Genomic DNA, 15,620 nt, shown 5'->3' with positions numbered 1-15,620 from the left:
ACAAATTGGGTGCTCGTCCGGGAGTGAATTTGGTGAGAGCAATATTCTCTCCCTTTTCATAGTTGATATTCGGGATTGGATTATTGGATATGTCCAACTCTATATTGGGAGACTCGCATGGTTATTGTTTATAGTTATTGGGTTTTGATTGGATGTAATGTATTGTTTAGTATATTTGGTATGTTGGTTTGGGTGCTGGTGACGAGGGGGAGCTGGCCGTCCGACTGTGCTGACAAGGACGCAACTCTTGGTATTGGCTGTGATCTTCGGCTGGAGTTTGGTGAGTGCCTCTGTTCTATGCAAAGCAGAGAAGGATAGGTAGGGCGGGTGGTTTAGATACCATCAGAGCTATACGTGAACCCCCGTGCTAGGAGTAGAAGCGCTTAACGCTTGTTTATTGTTTTCGTTTGTTATTTTTGGTGTGTTGAACGCGGGGGCGCCACCAGGCATTTGCCGGGTGGAAGAGCTGCATGTGAACGCACTGAAGACTAGCCACTCAAGTCAGTCATTGCTGAGTTAGATGCGGGGCAGCTCTTACGAAGTATGTTAGTTACTTTTCTGTTTTGTATGTGTGCACAGTTACTCGCTTTAAATGGGCTGAAGATTATGGCTGATATGGGAGTAGTTTATAGGAGGAGTTTGTAATGGGAGGAGATTCCCGTTTGTTAGGGTTGATTTATATTGGTTATTTGATTATATTGAGTTATGGATGTTTTTGAGGAGTTTGTGGCAGCTCCGTCGGTCAATGGGTTGTTACAGTTAACAAAGGAACAACTGTGGAAGGTTGTTGAACATTATGAGGTTAAGCTTGAGGTGGTGAAAGGCCGAGCAAAGAAACAGGACGCAGTAGAGGCTTTACAGAATACATTCATTAATAGGGGCATACTAAAGGGTAAATTGTCGGTCCCTAAAATATCCGTTGGGGTTGCATCTGGGTCCACTGAGTTAACATTTGATCAACAGAGAGAATTGTTAGCATTACAGATGGAATCTCAGACGCGAGAGCGTGAATTTCAGATGCAAGAGCAGACGCGAGAGCGTGAATTTCAGACGCGAGAGCGTGAATTACAGATGGAATCTCAGACACGAGAGCGTGAATTTCAGACGCGAGAGCGTGAATTTCAGATGCGAGAGCGTGCGAGGGACAGGGAATTGGAGTTTGAAAAATTGGCTCATGAACGGGAGCGCCTTAAGTTGATTGCTGAGGGAAAGTTATCTGACGTTGGAGGTGGCGATTTGAGTAATTCTAAGAGGGATAATTTGTCTGCCATGGTTAGACTGTTGCCAAAGTTTAATGAAAAAGATCCTGATATATTCTTTTCACTGTTTGAGAGTGTTGCCGACGATAGGGTCTGGTCTACTTCAGACCGCACCGCATTACTACAGAGTATGCTTATTGGCTGAGCTCAGGAAGCTTATATTGCTCTTAATGGTGGAGAGAGGAAAGAGTATGATACAGTTAAGGCCGCTATCCTTAAGGCATATGAACTTGTTCCTGAAGCTTACAGACAGCGGTTTAGACAATGGAAGAAACATGATAAACAAACTCATGTTGAGGTTGTAAGAGAACTAACCAGCCATTTCAATCGTTGGTGCGTGGCGGTAGAGGTGAATACTCTGGAGGATCTGTCAAATTTGATTATTTTGGAACAGTGTAAAACCATTGTCCCTGATCGCATTGCCACTTACGTTAACGAACACAAGGTAAAAACAGCAGGTCAAGCCGCGGTGTTGGCAGATGAATTTGTACTGACTCATAAGAGTCAGTTTGGTGACCATCGTTTTCAAAGCGATGGGAGCCGTAGACATAATCCGAACGTGACTAACCTATTGGTAAATCGTACACAATTCCCTAACGAAGGTCCTGGTTATTCTGTCCCCTTATCAAAGTCGGAGCATGGCAGTCAGAGTAGAGTAAATCCTAACTCGACATGCAATTATTGCCTTGACAAGGGTCACTGGAAACAGGAGTGTCCTGTCCTAAAAGGAAAGAAAACCTACAGTGGGAAGGGGGGCTCTGTTAGACCGTTGGCTCTTGCAGTGCATGCTTGTGGGGCAGGAGTAAGAGTGTCTGGGGTTGCCGAGGGGTCTCCCTTTAAACCAGGGGTGATGGCATCCTCAGTATCCAGCCCACCTGCGGCTACTGAGTTGGCGGTAGCACTACAGGGCTCTGCCTCCATACAGATTAGCGAGGAGGATCCTGATTTTGGCCCGTTTATTACTACAGGTTTCGTTTCTCTGGTGGGTAGCCCACAGAAAGTGCCTGTCCAGATACTTCGTGATACGGAGGCTTCAGAATCTTTTATATTGGAATCGGTTTTGACATTCTCTCAGGAGTCAAGTGTGGGGACCAGCGTTTTGATTAGAGGGATGGGGATGCAGACTTTGTCGGTCCCCTTGCATGAAATTGAGCTTTACTCTGATCTGGTCCAGGGGGTAGTAACCATTGGTGTTCGACCCTCTCTGTCTGTGGTGGGTGTGGCAGTCATCTTAGGAAATAACCTGGCTGGAGGAAGAGTGTGGAGTGATGTGCCCCCACCTCTGGTTATTAGTTCTGGGCTTACATGGCCAACAGGACCCGACTTTAGTGTGATGGAGTTTCCTGAGGGTTTTACTGCCTGCGCCATACTCGTGCTATGAGTTGCATGGACCCAAAAATTGATGATGGTAAAGAGTCTGATAAGTTCACTCCTGACAATTCTGTTTTTCAGGTTCCTGATCTGCCGCCGCCTTTGTCTCGGAGTGAGTTGATTTTAGCCCAACAGGAGGATCCTGAGCTGAAGCTGCTGCTCAGTGGGATTCAGCCTAAGGATGAGCTGGAGAGCTCTGCAAGTGGTTGTTTTCTCTTGGAGGATGTGTTGGTTCGTAAATGGCTTCCTCATAATGATTGTTCTGTGAGTGACCCAGTTTTCCAGGCAAAATTTACTGGTCCCTACTCTGTTGTACGACAGGTGTCCGAACAGAATTATTTGATCGATACTCCTAACCGTAGAAAGTCTACACAACTTTGTCACATAAACTCATTAAAATTTTATTATTCTCGTTCACCTAGGGCCGGAGTAGATACAGTCTTGGAGGTGAAGCCGGTTGTGTTGACCACAGTGAATGGGGTGTCTCCATCTCCATCCACTCCTGTGGTGGCAGCAGGGTGGGAGGAGGATGTGAGTGGGCCTGGAGACGGTGTTTTGCGTCCTCGGCTCAAGACTTCGGAGACGTTGGCTGATTTATGGGTATTGTTTGGGTACTGTGAGTACTGTTTGGTTACTGTTTGGTTACTGTTTGGGTACTGCGAGTACTGTTTGGGTACTGTTTGGGTTCTGTTTGAGTACTGTCTGGGTTCTGATTGGCACTGGTTTGGGCTCTGCAGCACTTTGATGTTATGTGGGAGGGGGGGTCCCATCCAGTGGTTGTTTGTTCAGATCATAACCCCCTGACCTTTTTGCATTCTTTGCAGAGTCCGAGCCAGCGCCTTACCAGTTGAATCAATGCTGCCGGTCTAAAACTCTTGTCCTAAATCTCTCTTTCTCTTGCTCCTCCCTCCTTAAATAGAGCTTTTCCCGGTACCAGGAATTGCTGGAGGGTGGGCAGGTTGTAGGGGAGGTTGGGATTTGTTGATTAGGTTGTGTGGCGGAGATCACCAGTGTTCTTTGTGCCGGTTGGTCATATTGGCATACATTATTGTTTCTTATTTGTATTTTTGATTAATCTAGTTTTTAAGTTATGCTGTAATCTGGGAAACAGAATTTGCAGAGACCTTTTTAGTAGGCCTCTGTTTTAAGGGGGGGGATGTGACGATCCACACTTGGACCTATAGTGGGCGCTATTATCTTGTCTACCGTCTCTCTTTGTTCCAGTGGGGGTTATTATCCAAATTGTCCCAGGAACTTTAAGAGTGGGTCAGATTGTATTGATGGACTCGCGCTCTTCCTTGTCGACCAGCAGCCGTTTTGGTTGTCGTTACCATTTTCTTTATCATTATTTCATTTATTATTATTTTCTACAATAAATCTCCTATTATTGTTAACCATGTGTGGTCTCCCTTTTTGTTACCTTGTCAAGAGCCAGGCAAGCGTAACACCAATCAATACCTGGACACAATTTAGTTTTTCCTTCAGGGTTTCTTCTGTTTTCTTCAACGTTGCAAGCTACTATAGTAGGCAACAAGGCAGAACAATCCTACCAGGTCAGGGGGGAAGCAGGGACATGGGGAGGAAGGTTCTTGGGGATGTTACATCTAATGAAATAGCGAGCACGTTCTCTCAACACTCTGTCTAGTTCAATCCGAGCCAGATCAAACTCCAAAGGAGGTATGAGAACACTGAGATTTTTGTTGTTACAGTTTTTCCCAATTGCTAAAACACAAAAGCCAATTCTCTAAACCAAATGACCAGTTCTCTAAACACATTTAATAAAACTAGCCCCCATTTGCCAAAACCATAAACACATTTCACATGAAGACACAATTCATAAAACACAATCCTCCTTTTCTCATAAATCTAAACACATTTTGTCTTGCTAAAACACAAGTTGCAAAAAACTCTGCTCAACAAAAATTAAAGCTCATGTGATGCAAACTGCTTGCCACAGTCAGCAACATTTGAACACAATGAACACACCTGGCTTCATTCATTAAACATAACGACTCAAAATTGAAGACTGTGGGGAACATGACGCGTTCCGACCTGCAGAGGGAGCCACAGGACGGTTGGTGAAGGGATGGGGGCGCAATTGGCACCGGCTGATGCCAATTGGGTCCTCATCAACGTGCCCTCTTAATGTGTTGCTTTGTTCTCCCCCGGGACCGAGAGTAGGACGCAGTGAGCGGAGAACGGAGGAAGCGGGGAGAAGCAGCGGAGAGTCGGTTGTAGAGAGACGTCGGAGAGCGCTACAGGAGAGCCGCGACCGGAAGGGTCGGGCAGGAAGCAAGCGGGGACGTTCTCCCCTGAGCGAGGCTCAGGCAAACCGGACTCCAGACCAGCTGCACAAATAAAAACCCATTCCTTAAACCGCCAAATCATATTGTCTGTCTCCCTCTGTGCCCGAACCTGTTACAGTGGCGCCCGACGTGAGGCACAGAGGAGAGGCGGACCCAAACACCCAAATAACAGACAGGCGGGGGCATGGAGTCGCCCCTGGGACACGTACTCGCCCACCTGGCACAGCTGCAAGAGCAGCAGGCGGCGATGGCGCGGGCCAGCCACGACGCCCTGATGGACATGGCCCGCGCCCAGGCCGAGGACCCGGCGGACCTCCGGGCCATCATCCGCGACCGGGAGGGGTACGGGGACTACGGCGTGGCAGGCGGTGGGACCCGAGTCCGGATGTTGCGGATGACGGAGGGGGACGACCTGGAGGCGTACATCGAGACGTTCGAGCAGGTGGCCCGGAGACAACGGTGGCCAGAGGACGAGTGGGCCCACCAGCTCCGGCCCCTGCTTATCGGGGAGGCGCAGCTCGCGCTGGCGGGTCTCCCGGCGGCCAGCCAGGCCGACTACCCGACAGTGGTCAGGGCCATCCGGGACCGGCTCGGGCTGAGCCCGGAAGAGCGCCGGCTCCGTGCCCTGACCCTGGAGGCCGGCGGGAGGCCGTTCCTGTACGGCCAGCAGGTGATGGACATGGCGCGGCGGTGGCTGCAGCCCGAGGAGAGATCGGCGGCGGAGGTGGTGGAGCAGGTCGCCCTGGAGAGGTCCGTGGGGGGCCTACCGGCGCGGACCGCTGCCTGGGTAGCCTACCACCGGCCCGCCAACCTCACCACCGCCATCGGGCTGGCCGAGAACCACCTGCCCTCTCCAGACGCGGGGGTGCCCTCTCCAGACGCGGGGGTGGCGGGACCCGCCGCGGTCTTGGTCCCAGCTCCCCGCCGCCAGGGGGGGGGGGGGGCTGCCCGGACCGGACCCGTGGCGGGGACACGGCGTGAGAGGCCGATGGCCGCTCCCCGGGGCGGGTGGCCGGAGGCAACGCAGGGGGGCGCGGCCTTCACCCCACAGAGAGCCCCACAGGCGGCAGAGGAGGGGTGCTGGCGGTGCGGCCAGCCTGGCCACCGCCGCCAAGAGTGCCCAGCTATGGAGGTCGGCCGGGCTGTCCCCACCGCCGACGAGGTCACCCCTCCCCCGGACCCGAGCGAGGTGTACCGCATCCGGGTAAGGATGCAGCGGGGTACGCACGAGGCGCTGCTGGATTCGGGCTGCCTACAGTCTATGATCCACCAGCGCCTGGTGCGACCAGGGGCATTGGTGGGGGCATCGAGGGTGTCAATACTGTGTGTGCATGGGGATGTTCACGTATACCCGGTGGTCCCCATCGAGATTAAATATAATGGGAGAAAATATAGAGTCAAGGCGGCGGTTAGTCCGAGCCTCATGCACCCCCTAATCTTGGGTCTAGACTGGGCGGGATTCCCACGGGCAGTAGCGGGGACGACAGGGGTGCATGCATGACGGGCAGGGACGCGTGGGGCGGGCGCTGTGCTCTGCGCTGATGCGGGGGCGGCCGACGCTGACGAGGGGCAGGAGGAGGCAGGGGCAGAGGCCACCCGAGGTGCCGCTGCCGGTGTTTCCTCCGGTGGGAGATTTTCCCCTCGAACAGTCTCGTGACGCTACCCTACGCTGAGCCTATGACCAGGTGATGGTGATTGATGGTGCACGGGTACGGCCAGACGCGGCGCTCGCTCCACCATACTTTACGTTGGTTAGGGACAGACTATATAGAGTGAGTCGTGACACTCGCAGGGAAGAGGACGTCACCCAGTTGCTGGTTCCCCGGGGCCGCCGGGAATCGATATTCCAGGCGGCACATTATAACCCCATGGCGGGCCACCTAGGATATGATAAAACACTTAGTCGCATAATGGACCGATTCTACTGGCCGGGGATACGGGCGGAGGTGCGCCGGTGGTGCGCCTCCTGCCGCGAATGCCAGCTAGCCAACCCCCCGGCCATCCCGCGGGCGCCGTTATACCCTCTCCCCCTGGTTGAGGCCCCGTTTGACCGTATTGGAATGGACATTATCGGCCCATTAGAGCGATGTGCACAAGGCTATCGGTTTGTGTTAGTTTTGATCGATTACGCAACCCAATACCCCGAGGCAATTCCCCTGCGCTCCATCTCCGCGAAGAGTGTGGCGCAGGCGTTGTTTCAGGTCATCTCCCGGGTGGGGATCCCGAAAGAGATCCTCACTGACCAAGGTACCAATTTTATGTCACGCACCCTCAAAGAGCTGTACGGATTATTGAATATTAAAGCGGTCCGGACGAGCGTGTACCACCCGGCCAGCGATGGTCTGTGCGAGCGGTTCAACCGGATGCTAAAATCAATGATCCGTAAGTTCGTTCACGAGGGTAGTAAAAAATGGCACCAATGGCTAGCCCCCCTGTTATTTGCGGTGCGGGAAGTCCCCCCGGCTTCCACTGGGTTTTCCCCATTCGAGCTCTTATATGGGCGCAAGCCTCGCGGCGTCCTGGACCTCATTAAAGAAAGCTGGGAGGAGGGGTCCAGCGACAGTAAAAATGAGATTCAATACGTCCTGGACCTGCGTGCAAAGCTCCACACGTTAGGGGTTATATCACGGGAGCATTTGCACCAGGCCCAGGAACGACAGAAGCGCCTGTATGACAGGGGGTATAAGCTGCGCATCTTCGCACCGGGAGACAGGGTCCTTGTACTACTGCCCACTTCCAGCTCTAAATTACTCGCCAAGTGGCAAGGGCCGTTCGCGGTCACACGGCGGGTGGGGGAGGTGGACTATGAGGTGGTGCGTTCGGATCGGGGGGATAGCACGCAGATATATCACGTAAATCTCCTTAAAAAATTGACCGAGGTGATCCCTGTCGCGCTGGCTACGCTACTTCCCGAGAGGGATGAGTTCGGGCCGGAGGTCCCAAAGTCTAAAATTAGTACCCCGGCCCACTGAGGAGACCATCTTTCGGCGGCCCAGCGAGCGGACATGGCCGAGTTGCAACAGAGGTTCGCTGACGTGTTTTCCCCCCTACCCGGGCGCACCACGCTGATAGAACACCACATAGAGACGCCACCGGGCGTTACGGTGCGTACACGGCCGTATAGGCTGCCGGCTCACAAACGCGACGTGGTGAGCCGGGAATTAGAGGCAATGCTGGAACTGGGCGTGGTAGAAGAGTCCCACAGTGATTGGTGCAGCCCTATCGTGCTGGTGACCAAGCGAGATGGGGCTGTACGGTTCTGTGTGGACTACCGACGGGTGAACGCGGTGTCTAAATTCGATGCCTATCCAATGCCCAGGGTCGACGAGCTCTTGGACCGGCTTGGCACGGCTAAATTCTATACGACCCTGGACTGTACGAAGGGATACTGGCAGATTCCGCTGTCGCCAGGGTCCCGCGAGAAAACGGCGTTCTCCACCCCGCGCGGTCTATACCAGTTCACCGCGCTGCCGTTCGGGTTGTTCGGGGCCCCGGCTACGTTCCAGCGGCTCATGGATCGTATCCTACGGCCGCACTCTGCATATGCAGCGGCCTACCTCGACGACATCGTGATTTACAGCGATACGTGGCCGCAGCATATGCAGCGGGTAGCGGCCGTGCTGCAGTCGCTGGGGCGGGCGGGGCTCACGGCCAACCCAGCGAAGTGCGTGATCGGGCGGGGGGAGATCCGCTTTCTGGGGTACGTCCTGGGCGGTGGGGAGGTGCGACCGCAGATAGATAAGACCGCTGCGGTCGCCGCCGCCCCGCGGCCCGGGACCCGGAAGGAAGTGAGGCGGTTCCTGGGACTGACGGGCTATTACCGGCAGTTCGTGCCGGGGTTTTCGGAGCTGGCCAGCCCCCTGACCGACCTCACCTGGAAGGGTGCCCCAGACCCGGTCCAGTGGTCGGAGCCGTGCCAGGTGGCGTTTGAAGGTATTAAAGCGGCTCTCTGTGGTAAAACTGTCCTGTATGCTCCGGATTTTAACATCCCTTTTTCCCTGCAGACGGACGCATCGGATAGGGGGCTGGGAGCGGTGCTGACCCAGCAGGTGGAGGGAGCCGACCGTCCGGTGCTGTACCTGAGCCGCAAGTTATCGGAGCGAGAGGGCAGGTACAGCACGGTGGAGAAGGAGTGCCTGGCCATCCGGTGGGCGGTCGGCGCCCTCCAGTACTACCTGCTGGGGCGCGCGTTCACCCTCTACTCCGACCATGTCCGGGCTGGACAGCCTAGAGGTGGTGGCAGAACAGAGGATGGGGAAAAAACTGGCGGCCATGCTGGCCAATCCCTCCCACCCGATGTACTGCGAGCTGGCGGGGATGAGGAGCAAGTTCAGCCACAGATTTGTTCTCCCCCGTCAAAGTACAAAAAGATTTGGACAGTCCTTTGTTCCAGCTGCACTCCGACTCTACAACCAGGCCCTGCAGGGTGGGGGAGACCTGGAGCTGGATCTTTGGAACTTGGAACTTTTTACTTATTGAGCCTGCACTGTTTTATGTATTTTATTGAATGTTTTCTGTCTGCCCTAACTGAGCTGTTTGACAACAAAATTTCCCCATTGGGGACAATAAAGGTTTTCAATCAATCAATCAATCAATCAATGCTCCCCTCCAGTGGCTCCACCGGATGAAGGACTCTAACGCGAGGATCACACGCTGGTACCTCGCGCTGCAGCCCTTCAATTTTACGGTGGTGCATAGGCCGGGGGCGCAGATGGTCGTGGCCGACTTCCTCTCCCGTGATGGGGGGGGGGGGAAGTAGGCTGGCGGCCGGGCGCGCCCGCCCTTGATCTGGAGGTGGGGGTGTGTGGGGAACATGACGCGTTCCGACCTGCAGAGGGAGCCACAGGACAGTTGGTGAAGGGATGGGGGCGCAATTGGCACCGGCTGATGCCAATTGGGTCCTCATCAACGTGCCCTCTTAATGTGTTGCTTTGTTCTCTCCCGGGACCGAGAGTAGGACGCAGTGAGCGGAGAACGGAGGAAGCGGGGAGAAGCAGCGGAGAGTCGGTTGTAGAGACGTCGGAGAGCGCTACAGGAGAGCTGCGACCGGAAGGGTCGGGCAGGAAGCGAGCGGGGATGCTATTGCTATGCTATATTGCTATACTGTATTTTTAGTTTGCTATTCTTCATTTTGCCTTAAAAAAGTAGTACACTCCTACGTTAAATGCAATTATTGTAAGTCGCTTTGAATAAAAGCGTCGGCTAAATGACTGTAATGTAATGTAGGCTAATATACTATACTATAAAGTCAATCACATAGCCCATATATACTATACTATCAAATAGCTGGTCAAAAATGTCATGTATTGTTATCTCATGAGTCATAACTACACATAGCGTAGCGCAACAGCCTGTATGGCATGGCCCGGTGGGCGGTCGGCGCCCTCCAGTACTACCTGCTGGGGCGCGCGTTCACCCTCTACTCCGACCATGTCCGGGCTGGACAGCCTAGAGGTGGTGGCAGAACAGAGGATGGGGAAAAAACTGGCGGCCATGCTGGCCAATCCCTCCCACCCGATGTACTGCGAGCTGGCGGGGATGAGGAGCAAGTTCAGCCACAGATTTGTTCTCCCCCGTCAAAGTACAAAAAGATTTGGACAGTCCTTTGTTCCAGCTGCACTCCGACTCTACAACTAGGCCCTGCAGGGTGGGGGAGACCTGGAGCTGGATCTTTGGAACTTGGAACTTTTTACTTATTGAGCCTGCACTGTTTTATGTATTTTATTGAATGTTTTCTGTCTGCCCTAACTGAGCTGTTTGACAACAAAATTTCCCCATTGGGGACAATAAAGGTTTTCAATCAATCAATCAATCAATCAATGCTCCCCTCCAGTGGCTCCACCGGATGAAGGACTCTAACGCGAGGATCACACGCTGGTACCTCGCGCTGCAGCCCTTCAATTTTACGGTGGTGCATAGGCCGGGGGCGCAGATGGTCGTGGCCGACTTCCTCTCCCGTGATGGGGGGGGGGGAAGTAGGCTGGCGGCCGGGCGCGCCCGCCCTTGATCTGGAGGTGGGGGTGTGTGGGGAACATGACGCGTTCCGACCTGCAGAGGGAGCCACAGGACAGTTGGTGAAGGGATGGGGGCGCAATTGGCACCGGCTGATGCCAATTGGGTCCTCATCAACGTGCCCTCTTAATGTGTTGCTTTGTTCTCCCCCGGGACCGAGAGTAGGACGCAGTGAGCGGAGAACGGAGGAAGCGGGGAGAAGCAGCGGAGAGTCGGTTGTAGAGACGTCGGAGAGCGCTACAGGAGAGCTGCGACCGGAAGGGTCGGGCAGGAAGCGAGCGGGGATGCTATTGCTATGCTATATTGCTATACTGTATTTTTAGTTTGCTATTCTTCATTTTGCCTTAAAAAAGTAGTACACTCCTACGTTAAATGCAATTATTGTAAGTCGCTTTGAATAAAAGCGTCGGCTAAATGACTGTAATGTAATGTAGGCTAATATACTATACTATAAAGTCAATCACATAGCCCATATATACTATACTATCAAATAGCTGGTCAAAAATGTCATGTATTGTTATCTCATGAGTCATAACTACACATAGCGTAGCGCAACAGCCTGTATGGCATGGCCTACATTCACCTGCATCTCAACAGGATTTACAGCAGCACGCAAAACAGCTCAATGACAATATAAATTCACCTGCATCAACAACACAGGACACAGGATCCACACAGCCAGTCCTTTTTTTTGTACCATTCCGTTTGAAATGTTCGTACAATCGTCTGTCCCTTCCTTTGGGTTAATTGAGGTCAGGTGTTGCCCTCCCATTTTCAATCACATTTCGTTTTTTGCTCAAAACTGAAGGTTGAAAATCTTTTTAACTGTTGGATATCCATGATGCTGTTCGCAAGTTAGCTGGGGAAATGTAGAACCGCGGCGCGAACAGCAGAGGAATGCCGCTACGGCAAGCCAAACGCAAACTGTCAATCATGCTGTCAGAGGCAGCCTGCACGGTGCCTCAACGTCCATCAATGAAGACAATGTGAGAACAGACTACGCATGCGCAAACCTACGAAACCGTTGGTCTATCACTTCGCATAGCACAGAGGCTCTGCCTCAGCCTCTCGCCAGCAATCAGCTAGCTTTGGGAACTCTCCTGGTGCCAGGGCATGCATTATATTTTTAAAACAACACATTTTACATCATTTATTTTTATTTTAACAACATTTTAACACATTAAAGTTAAGAATAATGAGTAAAATAAATAAAATAAAATAAAAAATTTGAGATAAAAAAATAATAAAAAAAGATTTTAAAAAGACTGATATTCTTTTTCTTTCTTAAATGCCTGGGTGAGGCACTGCCTACCCTGCCTCACCTGACTGCACGCCACTGCCTATAGGGTACCCTTTGAGCGCAACTCTGATCGAATCAAAGACCTGCGTTACGAGTATGTAAGTAAGTATACATCCATGTTCACAGTACAGTGGGTGCACATACTGTGTTGCTCAGTGGCCTACAGTACTACTGTACAATACTGTGCTACTGTATTGACTGTTGTTCTGAACACCTGAACACTTTCACATTTTCACAGAGGATATTCCGGTTGGACTCGATGACCAGATCTCATGAGTACATCTTCCTGGATGAGGCTGGGTTCAACGAAGGCGAAGAGGCCGTAACATCATTAGCCAAAGAGCTATCGTTGAGGTTCCTGGCCAACGCGGGGGTAACATCACTCTTTGTGCTGCCATGAGTTCAGAGGGGCTTGTCCACCGGCATACTGTCCTTGGCTCATACAACACCCAACGTCTCCTCACCTTCCTGGCTGAGCTACGAGACATCCTCCTGGACCGCCAGCAACAGAATCCTGGGCCTGCACATCATCCCATTTATGTTATCATTTGGGACAATGTTCGTTTCCATCGAACGAACCAGATTAGAGAGTGGTTTAACATCAACCAACAATTCCTCAATGTCTGTCTGCCACCCTACTCACCTTTCCTCAACCCCATAGAGGAGTTTTTCTCGTCATGGAGGTGGAAGGTGTATGACCGCCAACCATACACAAGAGAGAACCTTCTCAGGGCTATGGACCTGGCCTGTGACCAACGTGTCTGTGGAGGCCTTCCAAGGCTGGATCCGCCATGCCAGGGTGTTCTTCCCACGTTGCCTGGCAAGGGACAATATTGCCTGCGATGTAGATGAGGTCCTGTGGCCCGACCCAGCTCGACGACGTGATGTAGTGTGTACATACTGTATTTTTTTACTGTATTTTCTGTAGATTTACATACTGTTCATATGAAACACACAAATCTATGAATGCCCAATACTCTACAGTGATAAATTCTGAGAACAGATACTGTAAGGTTTCTAAAAATTTGCTTTTGCAGTTGTGGAAAAAAAAGAACATTCTCACACACTGAACATTGTGTTTTCAGTTGTTTTGTTGTAGTCTGTAATTATGTGTATAGTGTTTACATTTTGCAGGCTTTGAGCAACTGTTTTGGTGTGAAAGTTTGAGTTTTGAAGAGAGAAGGTGTGGTTTTGTTTATGTAGCTTTAGAAAAGTGTGTTGTGTTTAGAGTTTTGGGAAAATGGAGGAAAGTTTTGTAAAATGTGTTTTAGCAATTGAGAAAAACTGTAATGTGAAGGTGTGATATATGGACTGCACTTACAGTATACTGTATAGCGCCTTTATCCAAAGCGCTTTACCACGGCCTCTCATTCACCCATTCACACACACATTAACACACCAATGGCAGCAAGCTACCATGCAAGGCGCCGGCCCGCTCACTGGGAGCAATTTGGGGTTCAGTGTCTTGCCCAAGGACACTTCGACATATGGCCAGCCGGGGCTCGAACCGCCGATCTGCCAACCTTGCGATCATTAGACACCGGCTCTACCTCCTGCGCCACAGCCGCCCTTAAATACGATATAATCAGGGGTGCACATAACTGGTGCGCCAGTGCGCATGCGTCGCCAAAATGCATGCTGCGCGGCAGATCAGCCGCATGAGGGCGCTTTTGCGCACCCAAAAAAAATAAAAAATAAATAAATAGTTGATCACAAAAAAAACATCCTCTACCATGGTTGAAATTGAGGACAGTGATAATTTACAGCAGTCAAGAGAGCAGAGATGATGACGATTAAGCTTGTAGTATAAATAAATGCTTAGGCTGTAACTTTTTGTTGAAAAGTTGATTTCAGTGTTTACAGAACAGAGCAGTGCTTAAAGAGATCAGTTGATTTCATTGTGTTTAAAGGAGTCTGACAGACTTTCATGCTTAAAGAGCAGTCATTTGATTTTGCATTTGTTTCTTTTGTTTTGCACACAATCATTTGTTCGTTCATCTTTATTTATGAATAAATGTCGTTTTGCATGTATCCCTTTTTCATCCATCCTGTGGGACGGGTCGTGACTCGCGAGCTCGGGGAGCACCAAGCAGCATCCCTAGGTGCTCCTCTGAGCACTGGCCCCAAAAAGTTATGTGCACCCCTGGATATAATGATATAAATATGATATAAAGCTGAGTTGAAGCTAGACTTATTTAAAGGTGTGTCTTTCTTTACCTGGGATGTTTGCGCTCGGGCGTTTCCCCCCACCGTGCAGAGAGACGGTCTCCTTGCTCTGGAAGCTCTGTTGTCCCACCTCCACTACCTGCACCTGCAGCAAGGGGGCGCTCCACTTCACCGTGTATTTAGGACCAATTGGAACCAGACTGCTGATATCAGGGGGACCCCTGGTGGAGGAAACAGGAACATTTTCAGAAACTACAAGATCGCTAAGTGGGATGCTTCGGATGAACCTACGGCACAGTCTGGGATTGTATCTGCTGATCAATGGTCATTTCAATTCATGATATATAGCCATTGATTCTTAAAGAATACGACTTATCTTGTCTTAAAATGAGTACAACTGTCTTACCTTATCGTTACCCAAAATATGACCTTGTTTTACCTCATTATTTGTAAACAATGTTTTTGTAAACAAATATATAATTATAGCTTTGATGTTAAAACTATAATTACAATATTATGAATGTGATTGTCATTGCATTCAGAGATCAGTCTATGAATTTGAGTGGTCACCTTTTCCCAGCCCCACCTGTCATTTGGCTGAATATGTTTAAATTAAAATGTTCTTCATTATAGATCATTTTCATATGTATTCATTTGTTGAAAAAGAATGTATACGTATATATATCCGCAACATTGACTCTCTCTCCACCTTCAAATCCTGCCTGAAAACCCACCTTTTTAAACTGCCGTATTGTTAACTGTCTTTTGTTTTGTCTTGTTTTGTTTTGTTTGTTTGAATCACTGCTTGTACTTGATCTGTTGCTTGTTTTTAATTATGCTCTGTAAGGTGTCCTTGAGCGCTTTAAAAGGCGCCTATTATTATTATTATTATTATTATTATATAATTTATTTATTTATTTGAATTACAGAATAAAGTGTATTTGATACTTGTTATACAATCATGTTTTCAGATTTGTTTCTAATTGTGTCTAATTTAGACACGGAACAAGGCCTTGGATGTAGGAAATGGCTTCCTGAATGCGATTGGGATCATCAACATTATTCTTAAATGTGTCAGGGCTTTTTGAATGAACAGGAAAGGAAGTTCAGGAATGTTTCATGTAATTATGGTTCTTATGATTCCTTGCCAAGCGATGGACCCCCTCCTGATTCTGGGGTCGCATCACTATTCATGCATTTTAACAA

The 15,620-nt window shown here is 50.4% G+C and overlaps 1 protein-coding gene across 1 annotated transcript in view; it reads right to left on the bottom strand.

The window, feature by feature from the left end:
- The window catches only part of arhgef10lb (Rho guanine nucleotide exchange factor (GEF) 10-like b), a gene marked incomplete at both ends in the record, with an annotated part of 122,953 nt that overhangs the window by 40,317 nt on the left and 67,016 nt on the right, over nucleotides 1-15,620 (bottom strand). The window contains one exon of the mRNA XM_080534328.1: nucleotides 14,466-14,635. Coding sequence (XP_080390454.1) covers nucleotides 14,466-14,635 — 170 coding nt within the window. The remainder of the gene's footprint in view (nucleotides 1-14,465; nucleotides 14,636-15,620) is intronic.

Source organism: Nansenia antarctica, assembly GCF_963989245.1.
Source record: "Nansenia antarctica genome assembly, chromosome: 6".
NCBI classification, from domain to species: domain Eukaryota; kingdom Metazoa; phylum Chordata; class Actinopteri; order Argentiniformes; family Microstomatidae; genus Nansenia; species Nansenia antarctica.
Note: the sequence above shows the minus strand (reverse complement) of the source record. Positions and strands in the feature narration are given on the sequence as shown.